Here is a 27,251-nt window from a genome sequence, read left to right on the forward strand (position 1 = left end):
GGGGGGGGCGGGGGGTGAGGGCAGGGGGTGCTGCGCCGCTCGCTGCGGTCCGGGAGCTGCCGTTCCTCCCCGAGCTCGGAGAGTTGGGGGGCTAAGGACAGTCTCGGTGCTCCTGAGGCGGGCAAGGGAGCGGTTTGGGTTGCAGCCGCCGCGAGGGAGGGACCCGGGTGGCGGAGAGGAGGGCGGGTGCGCAGGCCGCGTCCGTGCTGAGTGGAAGGGTGGTGGGCTGGTCATGCGTGAGCGCAGGAGAAAGCTCTCAACCGGCGCGCTGCGAGGCAATGTGCTAAGATTGCTCTGCTCTTCGAAAGGCGGAACGTTTTGATGAGGGGATGAGTAAAAAAACACCCCAAGACCGCGCGTTTTTTCACATCACAGGGCAGAACTGGCCCCGGAGTTGAAAGAGCAGCGTGGTGACAGGCTGTGGGTACAACAGAGCAAGCAAAATGGGCTCGTGGAGGAGGCAGGAGTGGCACACGTTCAGAACAAACTCCTAAAGAGCGTAAACCCAGCATTATAATTCAGTTTATTAGGTGATGCCACCTGATGGTGAAAAGCTTGTGGTTTGAAAACAAACAATCATAGAATGGTTCGGTTGGAAGGGACGTTAAAGATCACCTAGCTCCAACCCCCTGCCATGGGCAGGGACACCTCCCACCAGACCAGGCTGCTCAAAGCCCCATCCAGCCTGGCCTTGGACACCTCCAGGGATGGGGCGTCCACAGCTTCGCTGGGCAACCTGTTCCAGTGTCTCACCACCCTCACAGGAAAGAATTTCCTCCTGATATCTAATCTAAGGAAGAGAAACATGAATTGTCTCCGCAGCGGTACAGAGGGACAGGCAGCAACGCGCCATAGGCAGAAGTCAGGTGCCTGGCCTTGACTTCCACCAGTGCTGCCACCACGGAAGCGCAGGCACGCTGCCAGATGACCGCGTTCTCTCCCATCTCCAGAGGCATGTGCAGGGCAGCTCTGGTTTCATTGCTGGGTGCCTGTTGCCACACGAATGGCATTTCCTAGAGAGCGAGGGCACAGCGCGGGGACCTTTCCAGCCTGGAGCAGAGTGGCAGAGACAGCGTGCTGGGTGGAGAGACATCCTATGGGAGTGGAGAGACGTCGCATGGGACGACCAGCCAAAGAGCATCCTCCCAGCGCTGCAGGAGCCCAGCCCAGTACTCTACGTGGAGCTCCCCTTCTTGCAGCTGTGCCGCCGAGGGAAGGAGAAGCAGGCAGCGAGGGGCCCTGCGGAACACCAGGGCACGGCAGAACAGGTGCACGGGCAAGTGTCAGCTCACTGGGACGGCTTTGAGGGACACGCGTCGAGATACTGACATGCGTGCGGATCATGTTTTGTAGGATTTTCACTTGCATAAACATCAGCCAAAACGTTTGGTATGAGAAGAAGAGCTTTGAGAGCAGCAAAGTGTAAGCAAAATATACTGCAGAGCAGTGCTGGGAAACAGGTCTGACCTTCAGCAGCGGAATGAAACATCCCAATTTAGCTCTCTAAAGCATAGTGTTTATTGTTTGTACAGTTTTGCTTTTATAATGAAAGAGAGGAAGTAAAAAATACACTTAAGCCATTTTAAACAGTGCAGATGTTTTATGCAACTGCCCAGGGAATGGATCATTAAAATGTTAATGAGCACTTAACTCCATCAGGTATTTCTGGACGTCCCATCCAGAATACCATTAGAGCAATATTATTTTACAATGTGCTTTACAATAGTAACATATTAATACGTGTATTAAATCAGTTATTTTTAAACCTGTTCTAGGCCAAGGGAGTAGAAGGCAATGGCTTTTGGATTCTTCCATTTTGCAGTGATTTGGAAAAATAGTGTTTTTCATTTTCTTCATTTGACCTAACGTTACTCTCCAGTACTACTTGTACTACTTAAGAGGAAGGAAGGGAGGTTACCTAAAATCTGGGCCTTTTTAAGGACGTATGCATGTTTTACACAGAGATATTAAAATGTTACTCATGACTGCATTAATGACTCAGTGAGGATGTGAGGTTGCATCTGTTCTACGTAACTGTAACTTGCGTGCATGCATTTCTGCATGTGTTAAGTTCATAAACGACTGGAAGAGGCATCATAAAAAACACCAAACTTGGTCTGTGCCTTCATATCAAACACTGAAAACAATTCAGGACTTAAAAGATTAAAAACATTTTCTCCCATGAATACGCTTTTAAAAACATACTCTAGGCCTGCACATATGCTGCTGAGCAAGTAGCTGGATACCACCTTCCTCTTCCAACACAGAAAAACACTCATAAATTCAGTATAGGCGAGCACTTTCTGTAATAAAGTCTCCATTGCCATCCAAGCAAACATGCATTGTTCTTGAAATAATAACTGAATTTAAAAATGGAATAAAAACTCCCCAGTTTGGGCTCTGATTGACTATCATAATCATGTTTATTTTTCTGTGCTCTTCACTGATCTTACCAATGCTGAATTAGGCCATACAGTACAAGTTTTTCATATTACACAATCCTGTCGCTATTCCCAATGCCTGACAGTTCTTTTTCTAACCAATCTGTATCCATCGACTGGGATAACTGGGAATTGCCGCTTCTCTGGGACATAAACTTTCAGAACATTATGGCGGTAAACCTGAAAGAAGTGCTAGAAAAGGGCTGGTGTCCCCAGGTGAAATGTTAGCAGTGTTTACATGTAGAAATTGTTTATAGGTGTTTGTGTGTTGTGTATATATATTTGGAAAAAAAAGTCAGGGGAGAGGCTTGGTTTTAACCACCAGGGTTTCCTTGCTAAGAATATGGATTCTTGAGATAATGAGCACTATCTGATCCAAAATCTTGCAGGATCAGTTTCAGAGCATGCAAATTTTCATCCCCCAGAAAAGCATTTCAGAGATTTCCTATCCCTCTGATAAGAACACCTTGTCTACCAAGATGAAAATAGTGGTATTGAGAAAAAAATAATAAAAAATAAGATCACTTGGCTTAGCTTTTCACCAATTAATTTTATTAATCTTCATAAGCAGGCAGTAAAAAGTATAAACAGATAAATAACCTATAGTTTGTACACATTCCCAAATGCTGTTGACTTCACTGGCTCTTCCAGAGGCCTGTTCAGTTCTAGATGACAGGACAATGTTACACCCGTGGACCAGGTTCTGCCTCACACCTGGGGGAGGATGTAGCTCGGGTTACCCAAGCAATCACCTCTGCTCCCAAACAAGGGGAGCCACGCTGGCTGCCTGTCCGAGCTGTGGTTTTTTACTGTAACAATGAACTGCAGCCATGGTGCGGGCTTGGAAGGAGCAGGTGCCTGGCTGGAAGTTCAATACTTCCAGCTTTCACAGCTGAAACTGACAGGAGACAAAAGACTGAGTAGATGGGTATCCTGGTGATACAGGAGGGAGATTATATACATAGGGAGAAGAGGGAACTACTGAAAAAGGAAAACAGGTGATTCACGGAAGGAAGGCATTATTTGATCAGATACTGGCTCTATCCAAGTATGTCTGGAAGTCCAAATGATTTTTGAACAAATGTACTTGTTCTTTAGCTGCCAACTCTAAGGAGACTGACTTCCAAGCACATTCCGTTTGTGCAAAACAACATCTCAATGGCCCTCCCATTCACAAAGCAAAGCAAAGGTTTTGTAGGCAAGTAAATATTCCAGAATACCATTTTCCACAAAATTTGGCAACTGAAGAAAACATTTTAATGCTCTCATTCAACTGCCTTTTTTTTTTTTTTTTTACCCTTAACTGCAGTTCCAGGTCCATCACACAAATCTCATGCCAGACTCTGTAATGTCCATGCATTCTTAAGTAAACTTTATGTGTTATCAGATGTAACTTCGGTGCTGCAGAGCACTTCATCATCTTGTGAATCCTTCTGCCTTATTTTAAGTACTGCTACTCCAGTGAGACTGACAGGACACAGTAGTATACCAACAGAGAAGGGACAAAGCCCTCACTGCTGATCCTCTTGAAAATCACTAAATTTTTTCTTCCTTTTTTGCATTTAGAAACATGTTTAGTTCCTTTCAAATCATCTCTCAGCCTGTGAAAACCAAAAGAAAACAAAAACCCAACCCCACAACCAAACCTGAAAGTAAGAAGGTGATACAGAAACAAAAGACATAAATTAAAAATATTATTCATGAGTAAAAATACTGGCCACTGTTCTATCTCACAACCTAATCAATACGGGGAATACATGAAGTTGGGACAGAAAACACATTATGTGCCAGTGGAATTCATAGTCCAATGTTAACTTGACTTTTGGGTGTATGCATCAACCAGTAAATCTCATATGCAAGACACCTGTGGGGAAACCACTACTCAGGTGGCCTCACAGCTTTAGCTTATTAGCAATATTTGTCAAATATGGTAATCTTCCTTTTAGTTTTTACTTTCTCACACTGAAAAACTCCGCATGAAACAAGTAAACACTCCTTCAGAGAGGAAAGATGCAAACAAGGGAAACTACACACAGAGGGCAACGATCCTGAGAAGACGGAGCAGGAGGAAGGTATTAAAGTGATTGTCAGCAGCTATTTGCAGGACATCTGGGGAAATACAGAGCTCCCTGTAGGTACTAAATCTGGGTGAAAGGAGGTGGTAGAAGGGAGTGGAGGAGAGTGAAGCTGAGATGCTCTTTTCCCCTCTTGCAGGTTCCTTCTTTCTGCTAACTCTAAGGCCATTCAGAGGTATTCCCCTTGTATCTTCACAGATCATGTTAAGGCAATATTAAGAGGAATTGACCAAAACAGTGGCCAAAGGGAAGAGATGGAGATGATGCGGCAGGAGGCTTTTTCAAGGGTTATTTCAGAAGGCAGCTGAAGAAAACCAAAGCAATACAAAAGACAGGCCTGTAAAAGGGGCACTGACCACGAAGCAGTGGGTAACATTGTAGTCTTACGATTTAAGGGAATGAGAGGTTTGTTGAAGAATGCCCAGGCTTTCGAGGAAGTCAGCTCTCTGCAGCAGCACTTCAGGAAAGCTCTGGAGTTAATACGTTTGACAGAAGCATCCGCTTGGTAGATCCCAGTGCTGCTGAAGCAACGCTGAGGCCAGGATGGTGGAAAGACTGAACAAGGCACTACTGCCATGACTGCAGCTCCAGCAGTATGTTCCTGAACCCACTACAGAAAAGGTGTTCTGCCGGCCTGCAGACTGGCTCCAATTCCACTTGGCCCCAAATAAAGGGCCTAACATGTTAATGCTTCAGACAATCCCAGGTCTGAAACTCTATTCAGACGGCTGAAATAATATGTACACGACAAATCAGTACTGACTGCAACTGTCTGAGATCAACAAAATGTGGGGAATGCAGGTCAGCATTTCAGTAGGAGAACCTACAAAAAGTATTTCTGTTTAAGAAAAGGACACTGAAAACTCTAGTGGCTTGTGGAGGTAACTACGAGACACTGAGATTTAGGTTCAGTTACTAAAGTGTGAAAGCATTTTGTTCCACCTTCAAAGCAAATCTTTTGTACTACAGCAAAGACTTTCTGAGATGTCCATAGTACCCAAAGATAGAGCTCAGGTTTAATACAGGCTTGAAAGTCCTCAGAGGTGTTGGCAGTTTATTACACCTTTATGTGGTGGGGATCAATCAATTTTGAACAGCAATAAAAACAATTCTATCCCAGCTGTTCCCTTCAGTTCCTGTCATTACCCACTGCTTGTTCCAGTTTCAGAAGTTAGATTATTTGGGGGCTCTTAGTGTCAGCACTGCACACAAAACCAGCTACCATGTTCCTGCCTCCCACAATTCCTACTGACTTCTTTAATTTTATCTTAACTGCCGCCATGATCAAATCCATCACCACTTGAATTCACCAGTTAGCACAGAGTTAGTGAACAAAAAAATAATACATACCTGGCATGAAAAGGCTATTAATCCCTTACCAAGCAAAGTGACATATCTGACCACGTTTTCTCTGCTGCACACTGGACAAAATAGTTTTACAGAAACAACTGCCAAAATATTTCAAAAGCACTCCAGTTCACCATATCACAGATTGCTTTGTGTCTCTGCTGGATTTATGCTTCTGTTCTTTTTGCCCATCTTTATTTCACCCTCCATTTTTCAAAAACAGAGTCCTACTTAACTTAGTAGCACTATAAAACTTTTGTTTTGTCTTCAGTAAAGTTCACTCATTCTGGAATAAATACATGTTCAACATGATTGATGTTCTTCTGATTACGTGATACAATACACAAGTAAACAAGGAAGAGAAGACACAACAATGCCGTAGCTGTGAGGAAGATGAGGAGCCCAGCAAACAGAGAAGGTTTCAGAGGTAATTGGATCAGCTTGCCTTCTGCTGGAATCATGTTTGTGAGGCTTAGCATGTAACCGAGTGACCATGCTATACTGCTGTTTCCAACCTGAAATAAAGACAGAAGACTCAGTCCTATTCCCATGGACTTTTTGGTCAAAGAAAAGAGGTTCCAAAAGCTCAACTGCTGATGCTGGCAACTGCCGTTTAAGTTAGCAAGAAGAAAACTTTAGTGAGTACACAAAGAAGATACAGAACCATTTTAAATTACCCTTTCTTATTTTTTTTGTAGTTCCAGAGGATGCTAATAAAATTGGTCACTGGGCTAGAGAAGTGAGACACAGGTATTAGATGGATGGCTACAAGGACGTGTGGTGTATATGCAGACAGCCAGTTATGGGATTTTGAGTGCAAGAAACGCAGTTTAAAAAAATAATAATAATCAGCAGCAGCGCTACTGTGCTAATTCCAAGAATTAGACTGTCACCTTAGCCAAATCCTAGGATGTTACTTAGTTCAAGCAAATATAAAACCCCACAAAGAGTCCCACTGACATGTACAAAGAGGAAGCCAGGGTCAAGTCTCCAAAGCAGGAACTCTATCACCTTTTTTTACATGGTTGATTTTGTGCCTGCAAATGAACCATCACTAGGCTTTTCCATTTAAAAAATAAACATAAGTGGAAAATTACTTAGGAAGAGGTAAAATAAAAGCAAAGTGGGTACGTTTGTATTTGCTCCATGGTCCTCATGTTTTGCTGTCTTTCACAACTTCTAATTTGAGCAGAGTTTACCAATTTTCCCCTGCCTTTTTCATTAAATCATCGTCCTGCCACTTGATAAACACAGGATCAAAGGGAGAACATCGAGTGTCCCTTGTCCTCCTTTCACATTCCCAGGCTCCAATAATGGTTTGCCTATTTATATAAAACTTATAAATACACATCACTGCCTCCTAAAAATCAAACAACTTAAAAAAATAATCTGTTGTTAAACAGAGTGAAAAAATAAGGGGGAACATTTCAAGATAAATCAGTGTAACTCATTAAACAAGGGCTAGCCCAGAGGGCCACCTGCAAGACATGTATTTGGTTTACAATCTAGCAGAGGTTGCTTTTTTTTTTTTTTTCAAAGGGTCTGCACCACTTTCAAATCACTCCAGGTAGTTCTAGGGTATACCACAGGACAATAAAGCTGAAGTTGCCGCCTTCTACAACCAACCAGCTCTCCCAAACTCATTTGGCCTTCCATCTTTATTACAGGTCATCCCACTATGCTACTACAGAGTTTGCCTGAATCACTGTCCCTTTAAGTAGTTTGCTTAAATTTAGGAACCTCTTTGTTAATAACCTCTTTGGTTATTCTTGGATGAAGTTGAGGGATGAGCTTTAATAAATGATTTAATGTCTTTAACAAACAGTTTTAAGCAGTCAGACACTGGTTGTAGAAGACCATAAGGCCCTAAAATATTTAGTCCTTTTTGTAGTTGTGTATATCCTAATACCTTTTGTTTAACTGATAAAAAGAAAGCAACAGGAACTTCTACAAATTATCTAGCCCTAGATTTCGCCCCGATCTTAGCACTGGTATAAGGTTCTTTTCACTGGTTGTGTTCACTAATTAAAAGAAAATATGCTTCTAGCATAAGCCAAAAACCCCACCTTCCACTGTTGGAGACAACTGTGCTGTTATCTCTGGGGTAGCTTACCTGGTCAGTTACATTAGATCTTATTATTTTTAGTTCTTTGAGGGGCAGATTTAATTACGAGAATGTAGTCTTTCTTTTTGAAGTTTCATAGTTACCTTAGTGCAAGATCTACGTAACAAAGGTGTTAATTTCAAATAAACTTTTGTGTGTTCATTTTGCTCAGTATTTTTAATATTCTTGGCTAAATACAGAAAAATGTTACTGCATTTGGCTGCTCCTATCTGTTGGGGACAATACAATATATGTAAATATCAAGACAAATTCACCCCTCACCACATCCAGATTAAGATCCCAAAGTAAGCTCTACACTGATTTCCCAGTAGAAGGACTAAATTCTGCACACTCCTCCAGAGCTGCTAATGGCTGTCCACCAGAGGACAAAATAAGGCAAGAAAATCCTACTTGATTCCTTAGTACACCAGTAATAAGAGTATGACTGTTCAGAAAAAAATTGCTTATTGTTTCTCATTCACAGCTTGCCAGCATACCCTGCATTTAAAAATACTGCATGAAGATCTACAACCTGTTCTTTTGTTGGTTTTGCATGGAAGTGCTGAAGCATTTCCAAACTGTACAGAGATTAAAAGACAGTCTGGGACAAGGTTTTAGAATAAGTAGCAGAGAGGAAAGGATAGAGTCTCAAAGCACTGTGGGGACCACGCTTCCTGATATAACAGCCAAAGCTTAGATAGTGCCATGCCTTCTGATTTGAAAGCAGAGATTTCTTAGCAGTAGCTTTAGAATAGATATACACAAGTTCATTCCAAGTTTTTTAGGAGAAAAATGGAGGTCAGAAAAAGACAGAAATGCAATTATTACACAAACATTGTAAGCTGCCTCCCTCTGCCAACTGAAAGCCACTACACCATCAATATACACTCTTATTCCAGAAAAACAGATTACGGCACAGATGGATGTGCCAGCTGAGGATGAAAACTGCCCCGGTTCCTTCATCACCACTCACTGCCTACAAGCCAGCTCTGCTGCTTCCCCCAAGGCTCTGCCAGCAGAGAGAAAAGCAGGAGTCCTCCTGTCCAACTCAGCAGGGTTAGCTCAAACTGACCTTGACTGGCGAGGTGTTTCAGGCAGTGAAGGCCACTACCTTCAACAAACTCCGTCAAGGTTTAAACACAATTGTTTTATCCGTGTTTAAAGTTCTTTAAAAGAATCTAGGCAACATCTCCAAGTAATGCTGCAATCCCTGGAACCAGGCTGAAATTGCTACTGAGGCTTGAAAAATGGCTTTGTCTTACGCCAAACATTTGACAGTCATTTAAAAGGCTGTTTACAATCATTACATTTCTGCAGGCTGCTGCATCTTTGGGGTCTTCTAAACTTCTTCGGATTCAAATAACAGTAAGAGGAAATTATTATTGCTCACCTCCTTTTGAAAACGTATCTGTGGCCAAGTTTCTGCATCAAAGTTGTAACCATGTACAAGCAAGTAATAAATGAAATTGGCTGAAAAACAGTAGGATCTAGCATATAATTCTTCAAATTTAGGCAGCATAAACTGGAGCTGAAAGCAAAAGTTTAAAAAAAATGTCAATTATGAAAATGAAATGCTTTTGTTTTTTATAACTACAGAATACTTTGGATTCTAATTAGAATTTATTAGCATTTTTCAGAAACATCAAGTAAAGTTGTGGACAATTAGATTTGGAGATTTAGAAAAAGAACAATTCCAACAGTGATACAGCTTACATGGTTAAAAATGAAAATAAACACAAAACTGCACATAAAAGATTGTGAATGCTATGGTTCCTAAATTTTCCACATCATCTTTACAGCGTGGTTAAAACTGTGGTAGTAAACCACAGCCACAAATCTCTTCAGGAGGATCACATACAGAGTCAGCCTTGCACATGGCAGTCAGCTGTCAAGTGATGTTGGTAAGTTGAATAGGAAATGCTAGCAACAAAGTGAATGCAAACAGGGAGCCAGTTTGGTGATCTGAGGTACCTTCCTGCAAATTTAAAATAGGTCTGTCAATTTATTCTAGCTTCACAGTAACAGAGCTGAGATCAGAACAGGGCATATGGAATATTACAGGACTAGAAAAATACAGCCTTAAACCTCCATTAAATAAAGATGCCTGCAAGTTACACAGAATGTGTTATACCACAAGACTGCTCTTTGGATGTCAGTTGTGACCTGGGGTGCTCATTTGGATCATGAATATCAGCTGAATTCACAGACCCAAGCAAAGTGTTTTGATCTCCCAGTCTGATCCAAAAGTGCTCTTGTGAGTCCCAGTGGTTACAAGAAGATCAGGACCTGAGTATCACACCATATACATAGAGACAGATCAAGCAAGCTGGAAAAATCAAGAACTGCTGTGTGACAATTGTTTGGTCATGGATTGCCAGTTGGGGACAATATGCTTTACTTGCTTTTCTTAGTATAAGTAATGGCAAAAAACATGAGACTATACCTTTCCCTCAGATGAGCTCTGTAAGGACATAAATAAAGTAAAAAAAGTAATTTGCCTTCCACCAGTAAAAATTTTTCAGGCAACAGTGCTTCCACCAGTAAAAACTTTTCAGGCTACCATGCTAATTCCACCTCATCAGCTCTGTGCAACTGTGAACTCACTGATAATGTACAATACAACTGATAAATGCTAACTGCTTTGAATATATGGTGATAATGCTGATAATGCATGTGATTGAAGTGTGTTGTTAATGAATGTCAGTCTAGCAGAGTTTTGTGTTAAAATTTAAACTGTTTTATCAGCCTTCTAAAAACTTCCATGAAGACAATCTCCAATCCCCTGAAAAGCATAAATTTGCACCCACATATACTCATTTGCAACATCCCTTACTATCTTTGTGACACCTCAGCTGTACAAATCTCTAAGATAAAAAGAGGAAAATGCATGCACTGCTTGGCCACATTTCAATACAGGCCAGAAACTCAGCTTATAATCATGAGGAATGAAATTTCCAAACGTAGTCCAAGTTTTAAGCATGCTAGAAATACTACATGGATTGAAGTACTGTGGGAGAACAAATGTTGAGGCTGATGCACACCTTCTGAAAAGTTCTGAATACTTGTCCAGTCCATATTCTTTTCATATCTCCCTTTTACAGAAACAAAAGGAAAAAAAAAACAAACCAAACCAAACCCAAACAACCCACTTACCTGTGCCCAGCTCTGGGAACAGAAAAACCACATACTTGAATTGAAGTCAGCTAGAGAGAAGTGCCCAGACAAATTCAAAGCATTAATTGTATAGTAGAATCCTGAGAAAGCCTATAGAAAAAGAGTAGATGACAGGCTTGTTACTTTCTCAACTACAGAAATCTAAAGCAAGCAAGTTCAAAAACAAACACTGTGTTTGCAAACCTACCACAAAATTCCCTTTAACTTTTGGCTGATGGATTCCATTAAATGGGCAGTCTTCTCTGCCTCTGCAAGCAGTGAAGTTAAACAATAAAGAAACCATCTCCCGGCACAGACCTGGGTCTCCTGTTCCATGGAAGTTCACAAGCTGGTTTGGGTAGTAATTTGCTGGTCTCAGAGACTGTGTACAAAGGCTTCCAGAGAAGTATTTCATTGTTAATGTAGTATTATAATTCTGAGGGTAACATGGATTATCCACATTGGAACTCGTGTTTGATTTCTGGAAAACAAGAACCCCAAATAATATAGGCTACTCAAAAGCAAGAAAGACCTAATTTGACATTAACTACAGGAATCTTTTTAAATCACATATGTATGTATTTTTGTTCTTTTCTCTGTCATGGCTGATCAACATTGCTGGTCATTGTAATCATAGAAGCTCCTTTCTCAAAAAAACCAGAAATAATCATCATCGGCAAGATCACCAAAACACAAGACTAACTGGACCTTTTTGTCAAATGGTACAAAACTCTCAAATTTTTAACAAATATGAAGATCTTTGTATGAAACTGAAGTGCATTTGTCCACAACAAAGCACAAACTCCACCAAAGGGAACCAAACACAAGCCTAAGAACCTGCTCAGACAATTACTGAACACCTGCAAAAGCGACATAGCAAAGGGTCTTAAACAGACCTGGAGCAGCAACGCTAAAAGCCTTTTCTCAGCTTCATCTCTCCCGTAGCACTGGAAGCTGTGAGTGTAGACATTGTAGCTGTAACCATACAACTTCACTTGCAAGGTGCTATTGAAGTTCTCCTGAGAGTCCTCTGGGATAAATGAAATTTGAGTGGAAGCTCCTCCAAGATCCAGTGCACCCATAGTCTCTTTTCTGTAAGGATGGATCCATGTCCTCCAAAGGTTTCTCTACACGTAAAAATAAAAACAAGGCTAAATAGAAATATCATCTGCTTGTTCTCGCTTCAAGTTTTTCTACTCTTTACTTAGCTTTTTGAGATTGTCCCCCCTCTTTGTCCTGCACCCTTCCAAAAAATCTTAGCTCTAAGGAAGACTTTTTTTTTTACATAAGAGGGATGTACTTTCACAGAGTGAAATGATCTTGAAAGATGGAAAAAGGAAAGCAGCGCAGCTTTCAACTCAGAGGAGAGCACAATGATCAAAGCAGATCAATAGCTGTACTAGAAGGCAGGGAATTGAAGTTCAGGTACCCATGAGACATTAAACAAATCTGGATGGAAACAGTATAAAGCTTTGTTTGTTTCAAGGCAAGAAAAATTATTAAAGGAATAGAATATTATGACATCCCACAGAAAAAGAGAGTGAGAGTGAAAAAAACGGAGAAGAGTCACATGTAAGCTCCATCAAAGTAAAAAAACCCAGGATCCCTAATCTGCACATTTCCTTCATCGAAACTGCAGTGGCAATAAATCTGATCCATTCCACTGACATTTTTCCCTATTACCTAAAACATCCCCCAAATTCTCTATCTGATCTACCCAGTAACAGTGCAGAATATGGATTTTGTATGATTATATATCTCAATATGTACTGTAGTATTATTTACTGAGCATGATGATATCAACATATACGCAAGAAAATAAACTTAATGAGCTAGCAAATATACTCACAACAAAATTCTACAGTGAAAGATTCCCATTTACAGCCCCTAGCAGAATTTGACTCTTAGCCCATTGTCACAAGAATGGTGAAAAGTTTCTCTCTCCTACTAGTGATATTCCACACGTAGTTCTTCACACAACTCTATGCTAAACCAGCTTCACAGCAACTTGCAGTGCCTTCAGTAGTCCTTATGAATCTGCTATATGGAATTTGATATTTGGATTATTAAAATTCATATGGTAGAAGACCAACACCACCCTGAAGTTCATTACATCATTTTCATTGCATGAAATGCAAACAATGAGGAAAACTCTTCCAGAACATAGGATTCCAATACCATTTTTCTTAACTTTGCAAGAGTCAACATCATGTTTACCATGAGCTATCACTCAGATCACCAACAACTAATTCCTGCTTATTAATTGCTATGATCTAACAGGAACTGTTCAACCAGGACAGCTAACAATACTCAGGGGTTTGGCTGAAACTTCTTTCAGCCTAGCGAGAGTATCTGAAAGAAGTGTAGTTAATGCTAAGGGCAGCACATAGATGCGATAAATGCAGATGAGCAGTTGCTGATCATGGTACAGCTTTTACTGGGAATGAAATCATACTGAATATCTATATATAAAAAGGGATCTTCCAACACATTTGACTCCCTCTCTGCTATGAGGGTCCTGTCTCACTCTATTCTGAGTTCAAGGACAGTGTAAGGACTGCTTAAGACAAGTGAGCCAACACTGCCAAACAATTTGGAGGCCCCTAAGCTGTGCAGGTCCTTCAGCAGTAGAGCTGCAGGGACAGCAATCATCTGAGGAAGCCACAGAAAAGCAGGAGAAAATATCTTTAGTTGGCACCACTGTCAAGACAATCAACACCGGTCAACACGTAACGTACTGGTGCATTTAAGAGCAATGCAACTTCTGTTTCTAGGTAAGGCATCCAATGTCATTTACGGAAGAGCCCTGTTTTGGGAGTCAACAATTTTACCTTTGCCATATCACATTCCTGTAACATCACATTCTTTGATTTATGTTTGCTTTGTTCTATTACTGACACCAAAAGACCCTGTTATATATTTCAGTGCAAAATGGAAGTTATAGTATGATGTTTTAACAGGCATGTCCTCTCAAACTTCTCATTTATAAGAAAGAAAAAGTGAAAAGAAAAGCATGCAGTTTTTTCCACACACCTCTAAGAAATTGCCCATTAAATAGTTGGCTGTTATCCATCCATACACCCCTTCCTCTGGCCCAGTTATGATTTGCGCACCCCTAAATTCAAAAGGTTGTGCTCTGAAGTAGTTTTGAATGCTTGCAAGGACTTCAATAGCTGCTGTTTCATTTTGCAACCTAAGCAATTCACAAAACATGAGACACTGAGCATCTGGAAAGGCAATTTCATGTTTATTGTTCACTGACTAGCAATTCAAGAAAATTCCTACAAGCACCTAATAAAAACTAGACATTGTTTCCCTAAAGGGAAGCTTATGATAAGGAATGGTCAAGTACTCAGCCATCGTTTCAGCAAGCAACTCCCCCACTATGTACAAACTTCACTCTTTTATCACACAAGTTCACGGGTGTTTTGTTTCTTATATATACTTTTCTTTTTAGTCAACTGAGTGCTTATATGACAGCTGCTGGTTAACACAGTCCTGGAGCCTCTCTTCCTACTCTGTTTAGCCACAGAAGAAACATAAAAAGCCAATTTGTGCCAGGGCTAAAGCCACAGACAGACCCCAAAAGCCACACTGCATCACATTCACATTCAGGAAACTCTGCAGTGTCTAGCTTCAGTCTGCCTGTGCTGCCCATGGACACACACAAACATTATCTTTTTACATAACACTGAATTTTAATATAGATATGGAAGAGAAAATTAAACTCTTGCCTTCTCCAGAATAAAGCAAGCATTTCTTTTCAATATGGCATAACAGAGGATTTTTATACAGCCCCGCTTTCCCTATGAAAAAAGTTAATTGAATTAAATTGGCTGGGCTCCATTTCCTTTTGAGGTGGACAATTTCCAATGGATAAAAATGCGTCCAGTACATTTTTCACATTCTGTTTTCACAGACTGCTATGCTAGTATGCATGCAGAGGAGTTCAAGTTTCTGCCATACCTCAGTAGTCTCATACCAGCTGTAGCCCCCAGATAAATGGATGTGGTTTTATGCAGATGAACTGGTATTCTCTCCTTGACTTTATTCAGACAGTCATCAAAGGGTTTGGCAAGAGCTCCAGGGTTACTCTCATAGCTGGATATACCAGGGCCTAAAAGAGAATAAGTATATTGATTTCATTCTGCTTTGCCAACTATGAATTAGCCAAATTAGCAAACAGGTGTTAAGAGATTTCCCCCTTCCCTCCTGTAATTGCAAATAAGGATAGGATGGTTGAAAACTGAGTGCATAAAAAATAAACAATGTAGTGACTGTCTCAGCTGTGTGAGACAGAGAAGATATTTGCAGACTGTTCGCTTATATTTGTGTGTATACATATACACCTATAGTACCACACCTAAAGCAAGACATACAGTATAACCATATAACAGCACAATGACAGCAGTGCTATATTAACGAGGAAAATAGGTTAACTCACGGCAGATGCCGTAGAAATAGCATGTCCAACAGATGTAAAATTTCTCTGATCTTCTAAAGTACAGAAAATCCCTTCTTCCACAACCTAAGACAAAGATTTCCTCATTTGGTTTGCCACAACTGTTGTGGACACCATGGCACCTCTACAGCTCACTGCTCTCAACTGAAAAGAAAATAAAGAAGCTTCTGCAGAGAATTGCTGGTGAAATTTCAAGATGCACACGAATGGCTCTTGAAGTCATAGAGGCACAAGTCTAGGCTGGTGCATGAGCTACTAAGTATTTAACAGCTTTCCAAATTTCCAAAGTCTTCAAAAAACAGGAATGAGTTACATCATACTGCATAAGGCATAACCATTTGAACAATTAACATCAAAGTCTTTCCTCCCTTGCTCAACACTTTAAGGACCAGCAGAACCTCAACTTGTTCAGGCTTAACTTGGGTGTGAATAAAAACATTCCTTGCTAAAATTCCCCAGGTGAGGAAGTTGCACAGGGAGAAATCCAGGCATTCTCATGAAGCCATTGCCCCACAGAGAACAACTCTGCCAGAACTCCATCTAGCTCTCCTGTAACAGCTATCTCTCTCACAACCTGATCCCAAGATAAGCAAAAGGTAGCTCTTACAGAGTTAAAATGAGAAACCATTTATGTTCAGACACACTGCATTGATAAAAACAGAAGAAAAAAATATGTAAAAAAAAGACTCCACACTCCACCACTTTCTTTTCCACTGTATGAACTTGAACTTAAACATACACATGACCACGTCATCATTAGATGTTCACAGCCCTGGTTTGGAGTAAGACTTTCTAAAAGTAAGTCTAGCACAGGCAGGCCTGAAGCTGGAAGAAAAGCTGTTACCAGAGGAAAACAGAGCAGCAGCTGCTGGTTTACATCCTCAGCAGCTGCTCTTGCCTCACACTCCCTTGGTGGCAGCAACCTCCATCTCACAGAGTTCAGACAGAGCACGTCACAAGGCAGTGACCATTTTGTTCTGGACAACTGTCTGCTTTGCCGATGCTTAGAGCCTGACCAGGACAGATTAGTTGCACTGTATAGAAAGGGTTTTGATTTGGGGCTGGCTCCTACACACAGGGGCAGAGATACCTAATAAAGGCAGAAATTAAATATTAAAACCACCATGGAAACTACAAAGTAGTTCATCATTTGACTTTCAGTTTCAGTAGGTATGTCAAAGTCTGCTTCTCAGTATGCCCAGAACCATCCCTCAATTTAAGTGCTTGAGGCTATGGTTAGAGGGTCAGTAAAGAAACACTGACAGATGTGCTCACCACTGTCCCCCACAGCTTAGTTGGGGACCTCTCCCATGAGCCCTGTTTCCTCCAGTGCAGAGTCACCCAAGACCGGAGCAGGGAACCCTGGTGATTTTGTACAGTGGAGGATGAGGAGTACTTTGGTTGACCATTGTTAAGGCCCGTCTGGACCTGAACAATTCAGGGCAATTTGGACTCAGTTTTTCAATTTTTTGTATTCCCCACGGGTAAAACAAAATCTAAAACCATTAAAACAAATTCACAAAGTAGTACTCAGTCATTTTTTTGAGGAGAATAATAACATGGTTTCTCTGTGCATTTTTCTCACACCAGAATCCTAAAGGCAACATTCCTAATGAGTCAAGACATGAGCTAGCAGAGTGCACCCCACACACACTTCAGCAGGTTAGCCACCACTCCTGCAGTCTTAAGGACATACCATCAGGCACATGACAGTGCATTACTTCTGTGCACGTTACGCTTGCTTTCCTTTCCTTGTTCTAAAATTGCTAAGAATGTCCATACATATATTTAACACTGAAGACAGAAATGTTGGTGCTGTTAAGAAACCATTGCCTTCTACTTATCTCCTAGATACTCATGAACCTCTATGGCTACATCTCCAGACACAAAGAGGAATGCAGGATTTTGCACGATCATGACTGAGAGAGAAGGAAAGGGAAAAATTATCCTTGAACTCCACAATTATTATCAGAGATCACCAAAATCTACATTGAGACTTCCTGAGTTGCCCCACCTCCTCCTCTTACCTAAATTGCAAACCCAAACTGCTACACTAAACAAAGCAATACTGATGAAGTCAGTATCTTAGAGGATAATCTAAAGCTCATTCAACTCCAAGTAGCAGAATTTACGAAGTTTGGCTTCCTGCAGAAATCCCTTACGGATTAGCTACTGTTTAATAATGTGGATTTCTCTCCCCTGCCTGGCCACCTGTCTTCATAAAATGTGTGGAATTTTGGTATCTTTGAAAGCTTAGTCAAATGTCACTGAAGTTGGCTAAAAGATTCAAAAGCTGTTATGAAGTAATCCACAACAAGCTACTAGAAAATATACTTAACCATACTGGAGTGTGAGCAAAAGTCAGTCTAGTCTAGTAGCATCCTCCAAGAGGAATCAATGCAAAACCTCAGACAAAAGACAAGGCAGGTAGCCAGTGATACTTGTGGGACACCTTCTAGCAGTGCACAACTACAGGTCTTCCTGAGCCAAAGGCCAGGCCTGCATATTTGATACAACTACGACATCCTGTCAGAAACAGTTCTGCAATTTAGATATTTTACTTGATAACTTTATTAGATACTTCCTAGTTGTGTAGTATGGAGAAGCTCTTTCTGTTCACCTTCTGCATGCCTTTCATTATTTCCCCTCAGTTGCCTCTTTCCAAGTAATTACAGAACAATTCCAGATGAACTGCATAAGTCTTGTTTCTCTAGGAAACCTAACTAACTCAAACAGCAGAGATTATTTTTTTCAAACACCACTAAGACTTCTGGAAAACAAAAACTAATTTGTCCAACTCCTGTAGCATAGCTGACACCCATTTTTGCCTCCATCAAAATTAATGGCTAACATCTAACAAGGGCTAGATCACCATTCTTCTGAAAAATGTTTTATTCCAAGCTATTTTAAAATATATTTTATACTTTCCTTTTAAAAGAAATTATTTCAGGGCACAAGGACTAAGCCATACAGTCTGATTCTCTGTAGATCAAACTCTGTCTGCACCAATCATGCACTGTAAAGGAGTAAATCAAATTTAGCTACAATTTCCTCTCTGCGTTGCAGATTAGAGCACTCTGCTGTATCAGCAGGAGAAGGACTGATGCTGACAGATATAGACATAGTCTTAACAATTTTTGCTCCCTAGCACTGAAAAGGGAACGCAGTGGAAAAAAAAAACTGTATAGGCTTCAGGATAACCTCTTCTCGGAGGCTAGAAAGAAATAAGGAACTTCCATTTGAGCTTACCTTTGACATTGCACTTGAAAGTTTGGCTTACTACTCCTGTGTCATTTTCTTTTTCTGCTGGCCATTCGTAGACATAGACTGTAGTCCGAGAGGATCCAGCATCAAAAACTATTCCATACTGGGGAGAAAAAAAAAAATACACAAGATACAAACAGCGACAGTTAAAGGCCCATATGCATCTGAACCTCTTTGCACCATCAAACGCTTTAGAAAATGTACGCACAGTATATTTACAAGAAATTAATTCTAGCGTTAGGCACTTAGGCACGAATCCAGCAGCCAAGCACAGAATGAATCTGGCTGCAAAACAAAGAACATACTACATATCTTCAATAATGAATTCAGTGGGGATGGAGAATGCTCATCTCATTTCAACATCACATTCAAAATCCACACTAACACATAGATAACACCATGTTAGGATCTGATTTTGCAGCAAGTTCAGTTCCCATTATCCCAGCTACACTGCCTGGACACTGAATGGTTTGATACCTAAGCACAGGCTTTAGATTCAAGGATGCACAAGGGATCCATAAAGCTACAAGCAAAGAGGTAAAGTACATAATAGTCCACAGTGGGAATGATGTAACGAGCCTGGTTCTTTTCTAATTGCCCCATAAACTTCTCCCTTTGAGTGGTTTAGGCAGTCCACCTGAGAGTTTGCCACTGAAAACAGGCTGTGCCAGAGTGTGAGACAACAAAGAGGGAAAAAGAAATCAATATTACGCCATGTTTATTTATGAAATAAATGAAAAATATTTAAGTCACTTGCCCCAGGCCACTTGGACCAGTTTCTCCATCCCATCCCACTGCTCACCAGACCAGTCTTGCCCCCTTTCCTGTCTTTTATGGTAGAAAACTGTAGCAACTGGGAAGGAAAACTGCATGAAGGGAAGAAAACTGCTATTTTGCTTATCCTTTTTATGATCCCTGAAAGTATGTGCAGCTGCCCCCCTCTTCCAAAGTCATCTAATTGGTAGAAATCACACAGTGTAGCGTTAATTTCTGTCAACTTTTTTTTTTTTTTAAAAAAAAAAAAGATACCCAGGAGCCTGACAACACTGAAAAATAAGAGCAAAGCAGTAAGAGGCCCTGCAGCAGGCCGATAAATTTCATCCCACTGCTTCCCTGGGGAGCCTCAAGGCTGACCAAGAAAGATCACTGCTTCATGTGGCAAACCATTCAGCTTCCACACCTCATTAATTCCCAGCTTCCACTGTAATCCTACAAACTCCTGGCCCCCGAAGCACTACCAGCAATACCAGTTCTAGTTTGTTTCCTAGATAATGAAAATTTCATTTATATTTATCAAGATGATATTTACCGTGATCAACTAAAAGATGAAAGGCTCCACAGATAATACTAAACCACCACACCATCAGGTTCATTCAAGTAACTACTTCAGCAAAGATACTTTGAGTGAGTTCTCCCCCCTTGAAAGAGAGATGAGCACTCTGGAGACACACAACACAGCAACGGTCAATCTGCTCAAGGGCTATTAATTAAATCTAGTCTCGGTCAGCTTGAAGTGCCAACTGTAAGCTTTTAACTTAGCTACTTTTAGAGCTAACTATCATGCCCAAGTAGAGGTGGAAGATAATGGAAGTATTTTTACCTCATCTAACTGGAGGGCTTTTTGACCTGCATCCATCCTCCCCTGCATTTCCCAGTCTCCTTCCTGAAAGTAACAGATTTCCATCTCAAAGAGTAGTGGTACACTTTTCCAAACCAATGTGTGACTGGTAATTTTATTTTGTTCCTCGTCCTATTGTTCCTATACAGCTTCTTGTTTCCTTTAAAATAGATGCCCATTTTTGAAAAGGACTCTTGGGCCCATTTCAGGATGACTCTTGAAGGTCCTCAGAACTTGTGAGAGTTCACCCTGTGTGAACTGGCCTATGCAGTCTCATAAAGTGGTGATCAGTGAGAAGTATGCTAGATGTTAGGACTAAGATTAATCTTTCATTAAAAAATCAGAAATTATAGAGGATGTGGCATTTTAAGAGGGTCAGAGAATTCTACATGCCTTGTCTCAGCCTGCTGCCTAAGACAAACTGGTTGAATTAAAATTCTCTGGTGACGTTACATTTCTGTCCAAGTTGCAAGTCAGATCAACTTTGGCTGCCCTTTAAGGATGAGCAGTGCCTTCCTGCTTTGAAATGCACTGCGTGGGACTGCACAGCACAGGCAAACCCTTATCCTGGGCTATTAAAGAAAAGAATAACTTTTTCTCCCTCCTCTCCTCTCTACTCCAACTTTCCCACTGGGAAAGGAGGGAGGGAGGAAAGGAGGGAGGGAAGGAGGAGAAAAAAGTTACTTAACGGAAAATGCTTAATTTTGGGTTTACTGTTGCCAGTCTACCTCCAACACTTTAAAACATCAATGGCGTAGCAGATAAATTATCTCTTGTGCCACAAAGGAATGAACCAGGACACTCTCAACATGCATCCTGGGAAAGAGTTATTATGCCACAGACAACACAAACTCTAGTTATCCTTCAGTACCTGTCTTGGTTTCATGAAGAAGAGCCGGAAGAAGAACAAGGCCATTTACAAAGAGTAAGTCTGTTTTTGTCATGTTATTGCTGTATTTAATTTTAATCAAATGCTAACTTCAGGACACTCTCATTTCCAGGCTCCATAATACCAACTAAGTACTTGAGGGTTTTACACTGGCAGACCAAGGTCCTCCCTCTGCTCCTGAAGAATTACTTCTTGCGAGTAGTTGTCATTCACAGAGGACTACTTGGGAATCAAACATACGGTCCTCCATATCAACTGCGATTTTCTGAATTGGCAGGCTTACAGCCCCCCAAAAAATTCAAAGCCAAGGCACCAACCAGAGGAAATGCCAGTCTTCCTCCAGAACTAGCCATGAACCCATTGTGATTCAGGAAGCAGACCTCCCCAATAAACCAGCTCCAGATGGTCAAGGTGGGTCCAGTGTTTGCTCAAAGAGTAAGGTAGACAATTTTATCATTCTGAACATGAAACGGAATTAATGACAAACACAAGTGATGTGTAGGTTGTCTTTTAGATAGTGGCCTCAGCCTGCATGTCAGTCCAGTCTTGCCTTGCATGAAAATCAGCTGGATCTAAGGCTGCTGCAAGCAGAGAGGCACTGTCCCCCCATGCAAGATCCCAGCACACACACCCTATCACACCACATAAACACATTAAATTGATATCAAAATACAGTTTTATCACATTGTCTGAATCATACACCACCAAATGATTCAGAAAAAAACAAAGGTGTTTATAATCCCATGAAGCGTAACGAGGTATTAGCCTATCGCTATGTGAACTATCCAGTTAAATACCTACGCAGAGGGAAAGGTAGAAAGGACTTCAAAGAAGGATCTGACAAGGTTTATATGTTTGTAGCTATTGTGGGAAAAAATAGGGAACTCAAAATGCCAGACTGCACAGCTTCCCTAGAAGGCTAATTTCTACAGTTTTGTCCTCAGTTGCGTACATCTCTCATTGAAGAATGTGCGCACATACTCTAGCAGCACAAGGCAAAGCCTGAATTCCAGAGTATTTCAGTTTGTCTTTTCCAGTTTGCTCTGCCCCTCCTCATGAAGCTACTTTGCTTCTGTTAATATCCAGCAAGTCCCAACACATGGTAAATCATAAAGCACACACTTGCAACCCAAATGCTTTTGATACATGGGAGCAGTTTGCAAAGATTTCAGCATAAACTTCCTAGCTGTGCTTGGGGACAGAATTTAAACTCCAGGTATTTCCCACTTCAAAATTATGTTAAAATTACTTCCAGTCTCTGGCAAAAATAAAAAAAGCAGTGACATATTCTCCTTGTTTATCCTTTCAGTCTTGGAGAAGACATTGTATGATAGGCATCACAGACAGGGAATCAAGGAACGCTTTTCCTGCTTTACCACTGACTCTGTGATCTTGACTAATTCTCTTTTTCTCTCAGCTTCAGTCTTCCCATGACGAAGACGTGATTAAACATTACTTTATGGCTATAAGCTCATTTGAATCACCCCATAAAAATTAGTTGAGAAAGGAACATTCTTAAATATCAATTCAAAACATTGTTCTCCTTCCTTACATATATTAAGACTTACCTTAAGCCCTGGGGAGAGGATCTGTTGCTGATTTATCTGAATCACTGCAATAGCAATAACAAGAACTATGCTTAGAAGAAGGAACACTTGGGCAACAACACCTGGGGTTCTGGTGAGCATCCTGAAACAAGAAAAAGGGTAACGCTTAAGGAATGTGAAAGGATTCAGTGATTCTATCTTAAGGCCTGAAGCCCTAAACCAGTTGACACTCCTCATAAATCTCACTTCGTCAACTAGATTACACTACACGAAGATTCTGTGATCTCCTCAAGAACTGCCTGGTGTTTTGCTACCACTAACTTTTTATTGTCTAGAAGGGGTGTGTCTATATTGTCATGCTAATGAAAGCTAGATTTCACCCTCAGGTGACAGTCTGCTCATTTCCAACAGTGCCTACATGTAGATGCATGCTCACTATCTCCCATTGTCTTAGGAAATCAGAGCAATGGGCAGGCTGAGGCTAGCGCACACTCAACTATCCCATTTTTGCCTACAGCATAGAAACAGCCACAACCATGTATACACAATGCTCGCAGCTGCTGAGTACAGTTGGGTGTTTCTGCCAGAGACACAAGTTTAACTCACAGATCCTGCCACAAGAAGTTACTAAATCTATGTAAATTTAAAGTGTTATTATGTTAGACAAACCCAAAGGTGACCTCTATAAAGGTTTTCTAGAATTCAGATGTGTTTTACGTTTCTTGCAAGTTGTTTATTTTTTATTTTTGCTTCTCCCTGGCCAGACATCTCTTCACCCTAAAAGGCCTTTCAGTACCTTCAAGTACTGACAATCCCCATACCAAAAATTCTTATGCTCTACAAGGGTTGAGGAGGAAAGAGGTGGCTGGTGGGAGATGGCAAGTGTAGAAGTGTCAGAGGAACACAAAAAGGAGACCTTTCCCTGCCTTTCTCATTTTCAGAAACCAGTTATTTTGGCACTGATCTATCTATCCTGACTTCCAGCTCCTAATTCTTCCACACTTACGGTGGAGTATACCAGTACCTGTGTTCAGGGCTGCCCTACTGTTTCAGCAACTGCCAGTGCCAATCTGTGCTGAGGACAGGAGCTAAACGGCAGTCTACAGTCCATGGCCACAGCACACTGGGTCAGCCCTGTTGTACCTGAAACACATGGTCGTCATCTTAGCTCTAACCAAAGCCAGAGGGCTGAGGCAGAAAGCAGAACAAATGCTTCTTCACACAGTTCCCATATGCTAAACCCCAAGGGTTCTTCAGCCTGTATAGTCACCCGTGTTCGCATTCAATGTCTATCTTCACATTCAAAAGAGAAACCAGTTATTTGTTTTGTTCTGGGACTAGCTTCACTCCAAGCTTTGTCCAGTCCTAATGCTTTCCTTGTCTTCTGATTTCTGTTGTGAAATCTAACCCAGATTGGCTTTTGGGAACTCTTAATTTCAGCCTGATACATCTCACTTCCAGAACGTCATGGTTTTTAACACTCATTAACCCCAACCCCCTTTTCTAAATCCATATGGTCTCCTTGTTTACTGCCAATCTACTCTTCCAGTATTTTCTTTTCTTGGCTTGTAATAGCTTTATAATCTTAATCAACCAGCCACGTTGATAATTTACTTACTGCTGTCCATTGCTTTACCATGCTGAGGCATTCAAACATCATGTACACAATGCAAAAGTGATAGAATGAAATCTTATTTTTACTACTGGAAAATATGTTCACAGGTGTTAACATAGATGAATTCTCACTGTAACCTGTGGATGATGTCAGGGCATACTAACTAGAAGCATTTATACAAATTAATTTTTGAAAAGAGACGGCAGATTTTAACTATACATTAACAAATAACCATCTGGATAAACCACTTGTCTTTAAGGGTAGATAAAATCTTTTTCTTTAGCTTTCAACTGTACACGGAGCTATCTATGATTGTGAAGTGACTGAAAGAGACCTATTTGCTTGCAACCTAATACATACCAGTCACTCCTGAATCAAAGCACTGATGTTCAGCGCTGGAAAAAAATACGCCATTATCAAAGAAAAAAACACTCAGGGCAAGTGACTCTGAAAAACTAAAGGATTACTAAAGAGCAAAACAATAACCACTATTATACTATTAACACTCAAGAACACCCATGATGACTGCTGAAATATTTTCTGCGGCATCCATTCATAAAGGGGAAATTAAAATCTTGGTTTGTTGAATTTCTCATGTGCTTCCCTGGTATTGGGATTTGTCTTCATCAGAGATGATTTATCTTTTCAAGATCATTTTTGACAGGGAGCATATTAGGTAAGGAAGCATCTCGTAAAACATTCCTCATACAATCTTTACCGATTTCAATCAGACAATTTCATCAGAGAGTAACCTGTAAATCCTGATTTAAGCAATAGCCTCTGTGTCAAAAGGACATCTCATACTCCATGACCGCTTGAAGTCGTCACACAGCTGACATCTTTGCTATCTGAATTGTGCAAGACTTCACATAACTGGATCAGAAGCACAGGGCTATATTAACTTTTAGGTACACTTATCTAAGTCACACACATACCAGGCAATACTGTCATACTTCCCCATTCACTGAAATCTGTAGAGATACCAGACAGGAGTTCACTGACTCCATGAACAGTGTTGTAATATAAGTAACTCTAGCTAACATTGTGCACTTGTGGACAAAACAAAACAAATAAAAGAAAATTTCAATGAAGTATCTAAAAGCAGTTGCATTCTGTTATTAAAACAACATTAATCCGAAGCAAGAAAGAGCATAAATATGTATTTTCCACACCCAATTAAGTACACCGGGCCACACAGGAGTATACTGGAAGGATCATTTTCTACACCTTACTTCAAGCAAAAAGAATACCTGCCTGCAACGGAAAATGGACTAAACTTCTTCATGCCACCAGCATTTTGAGTTTAACTAGGTTAAATACACAGCGGTACGAATGTCAGTGCATATTATGTGTTGAAACTCCTTTTCCCAAGTTACCTGAAACATCAAACCCACTTATTTTTGGTACTAACCTGTTTGTTCACGGGGTGGATGGACGAGCACCATAAAGACCTTTCTTCATGCTGTAACCGAAGAGATACAAACACATTAGCATTTATTTTAGAAGTGGTCTGCAGGTGAATGTTTTTCAAGTGCTGGGGAAAAAAAAGAAAAAAAAGCCACGATAAAAGGCAACACCCACAGCATTTTAAAACCCGCAATGAAAACCCGTGAGCAGGCTTCACAGGCCTTCCCCCCCGGAGGAGGAATTCAGTAAAAACTAAAGCACATGGACCCAAAATTAGCGGCCGAACCTCACCGCTTTCCCTCAGCCCACCGCCGCCCCGGGTGAGAAAGCTTCGCACAACGGTTGTGATTTGCGAGAAAGCACCAAGTTTTCCCCCCACAAAAAACCGAAAAAACACTGCGGGGAGACGCCCCCGCCGCCCACCCCACAGCGGCCGCGGCGGCGCGCGCACACCTCACCAACGGTCGCCTCAGCGGGGCGGCAGTTGGGCGGGAAAACCGCGCGTCAGCCCGGCTCCCTCCGGCCCTCCGCTCCGCCGGCCCTTCCGCCGCACCCCTGCATCGCAACCTACCTCCGTCAGCCCGGCTCCGTCCCGGGCTGAGGAGAAAAGGGAAAGGGGGCACCCTCGGAGCGGGGAAGGTGGCGGTTGGCGAGCGCCTCTGGTGCCGGAGCGGGTTTGCGGAGAATCACTGGGTGGTTGCTCGCCCTCTGCTCCCCCGTATTTCCAAATAGATAAACAACTTGCAGGTAAAAAATCCGGAGGAACTGATTCGAGTGGGGCGAGTCGGCGCATCCGAGGCGTTACCGCACCCGGAGATGTAGAGGGGAGCCGGGGGGGGAGGGAGGGGAGGGTGCGGGGTGAGGCTGTGCCTAGCGAGGGGTGCCGCCGGGGGAGGGAGGAGGGCCCGGGAAGGGGGGACCCGCAGTGCAGTCCCTCCCTGTCAGCCCGGCTCCTGCACTGCCGCTGCCGGACAGGCTCCAGCGGGGGAGGCGCGGTGGGAGGGGGGCAGGTGGTGCTGGGACCAACCATCCGCCTGCAAAAATTCCCGCAACACGGAGGTGTCTGCCTCCTCTCCCCCTCCACCAGCCGCTCTCCTCTTTCCGGAAACGCAGATCTGGCTTTGCCTGCAGCTGATACAGCAGGATGTTGCTGGCTGTCCCTAAACTATGTTCCTCCGTTCCCTTCCAAAGCAAAGACAGAAAGAGGGTTCTGTCAAGAGGTAACGCTGCGAGTGAAAGAATGGTATATCACTGCCACTTCTAAGAGGAACAAGTGCCTTCTCAGGAGGGCTTTTCTCAGCCCTTAGAAATTAGTAGCCCTCCAGTCTC

General features: G+C 41.8%; 1 protein-coding gene across 3 annotated transcripts; it reads right to left on the reverse strand.

Moving 5' to 3' along the window:
* ENTPD3 (ectonucleoside triphosphate diphosphohydrolase 3) lies at positions 1-26,993 on the reverse strand. Of its 3 annotated transcripts, none has more exons than XM_074575143.1 (11): positions 26,494-26,993; positions 25,927-25,977; positions 22,922-23,042; positions 18,832-18,949; positions 15,087-15,237; positions 14,154-14,313; positions 12,017-12,247; positions 11,329-11,601; positions 11,121-11,231; positions 9,358-9,495; positions 1-6,378 (listed from the first exon to the last, which is right to left on the reverse strand). In XM_074575143.1, exons 3-11 carry the CDS (start codon positions 23,039-23,041, stop codon positions 6,145-6,147), a joined length of 1,536 nt encoding a protein of 511 aa, XP_074431244.1. In that variant the 5' UTR covers position 23,042; positions 25,927-25,977; positions 26,494-26,993; the 3' UTR covers positions 1-6,144. The 3 variants fall into 3 exon arrangements, with proteins under 3 accessions (XP_074431244.1, XP_074431246.1, XP_074431245.1); XM_074575145.1 differs by lacking the exon at positions 26,494-26,993 and adding an exon at positions 26,376-26,482; XM_074575144.1 differs by lacking the exon at positions 26,494-26,993 and adding an exon at positions 26,214-26,475.
* Between the last annotated feature and the right edge of the window lie 258 nt (positions 26,994-27,251).

The sequence above is a fragment of the Larus michahellis genome, chromosome 2 (assembly GCF_964199755.1).
Source record: "Larus michahellis chromosome 2, bLarMic1.1, whole genome shotgun sequence".
Classification (NCBI taxonomy): Eukaryota; Metazoa; Chordata; class Aves; order Charadriiformes; family Laridae; genus Larus; species Larus michahellis.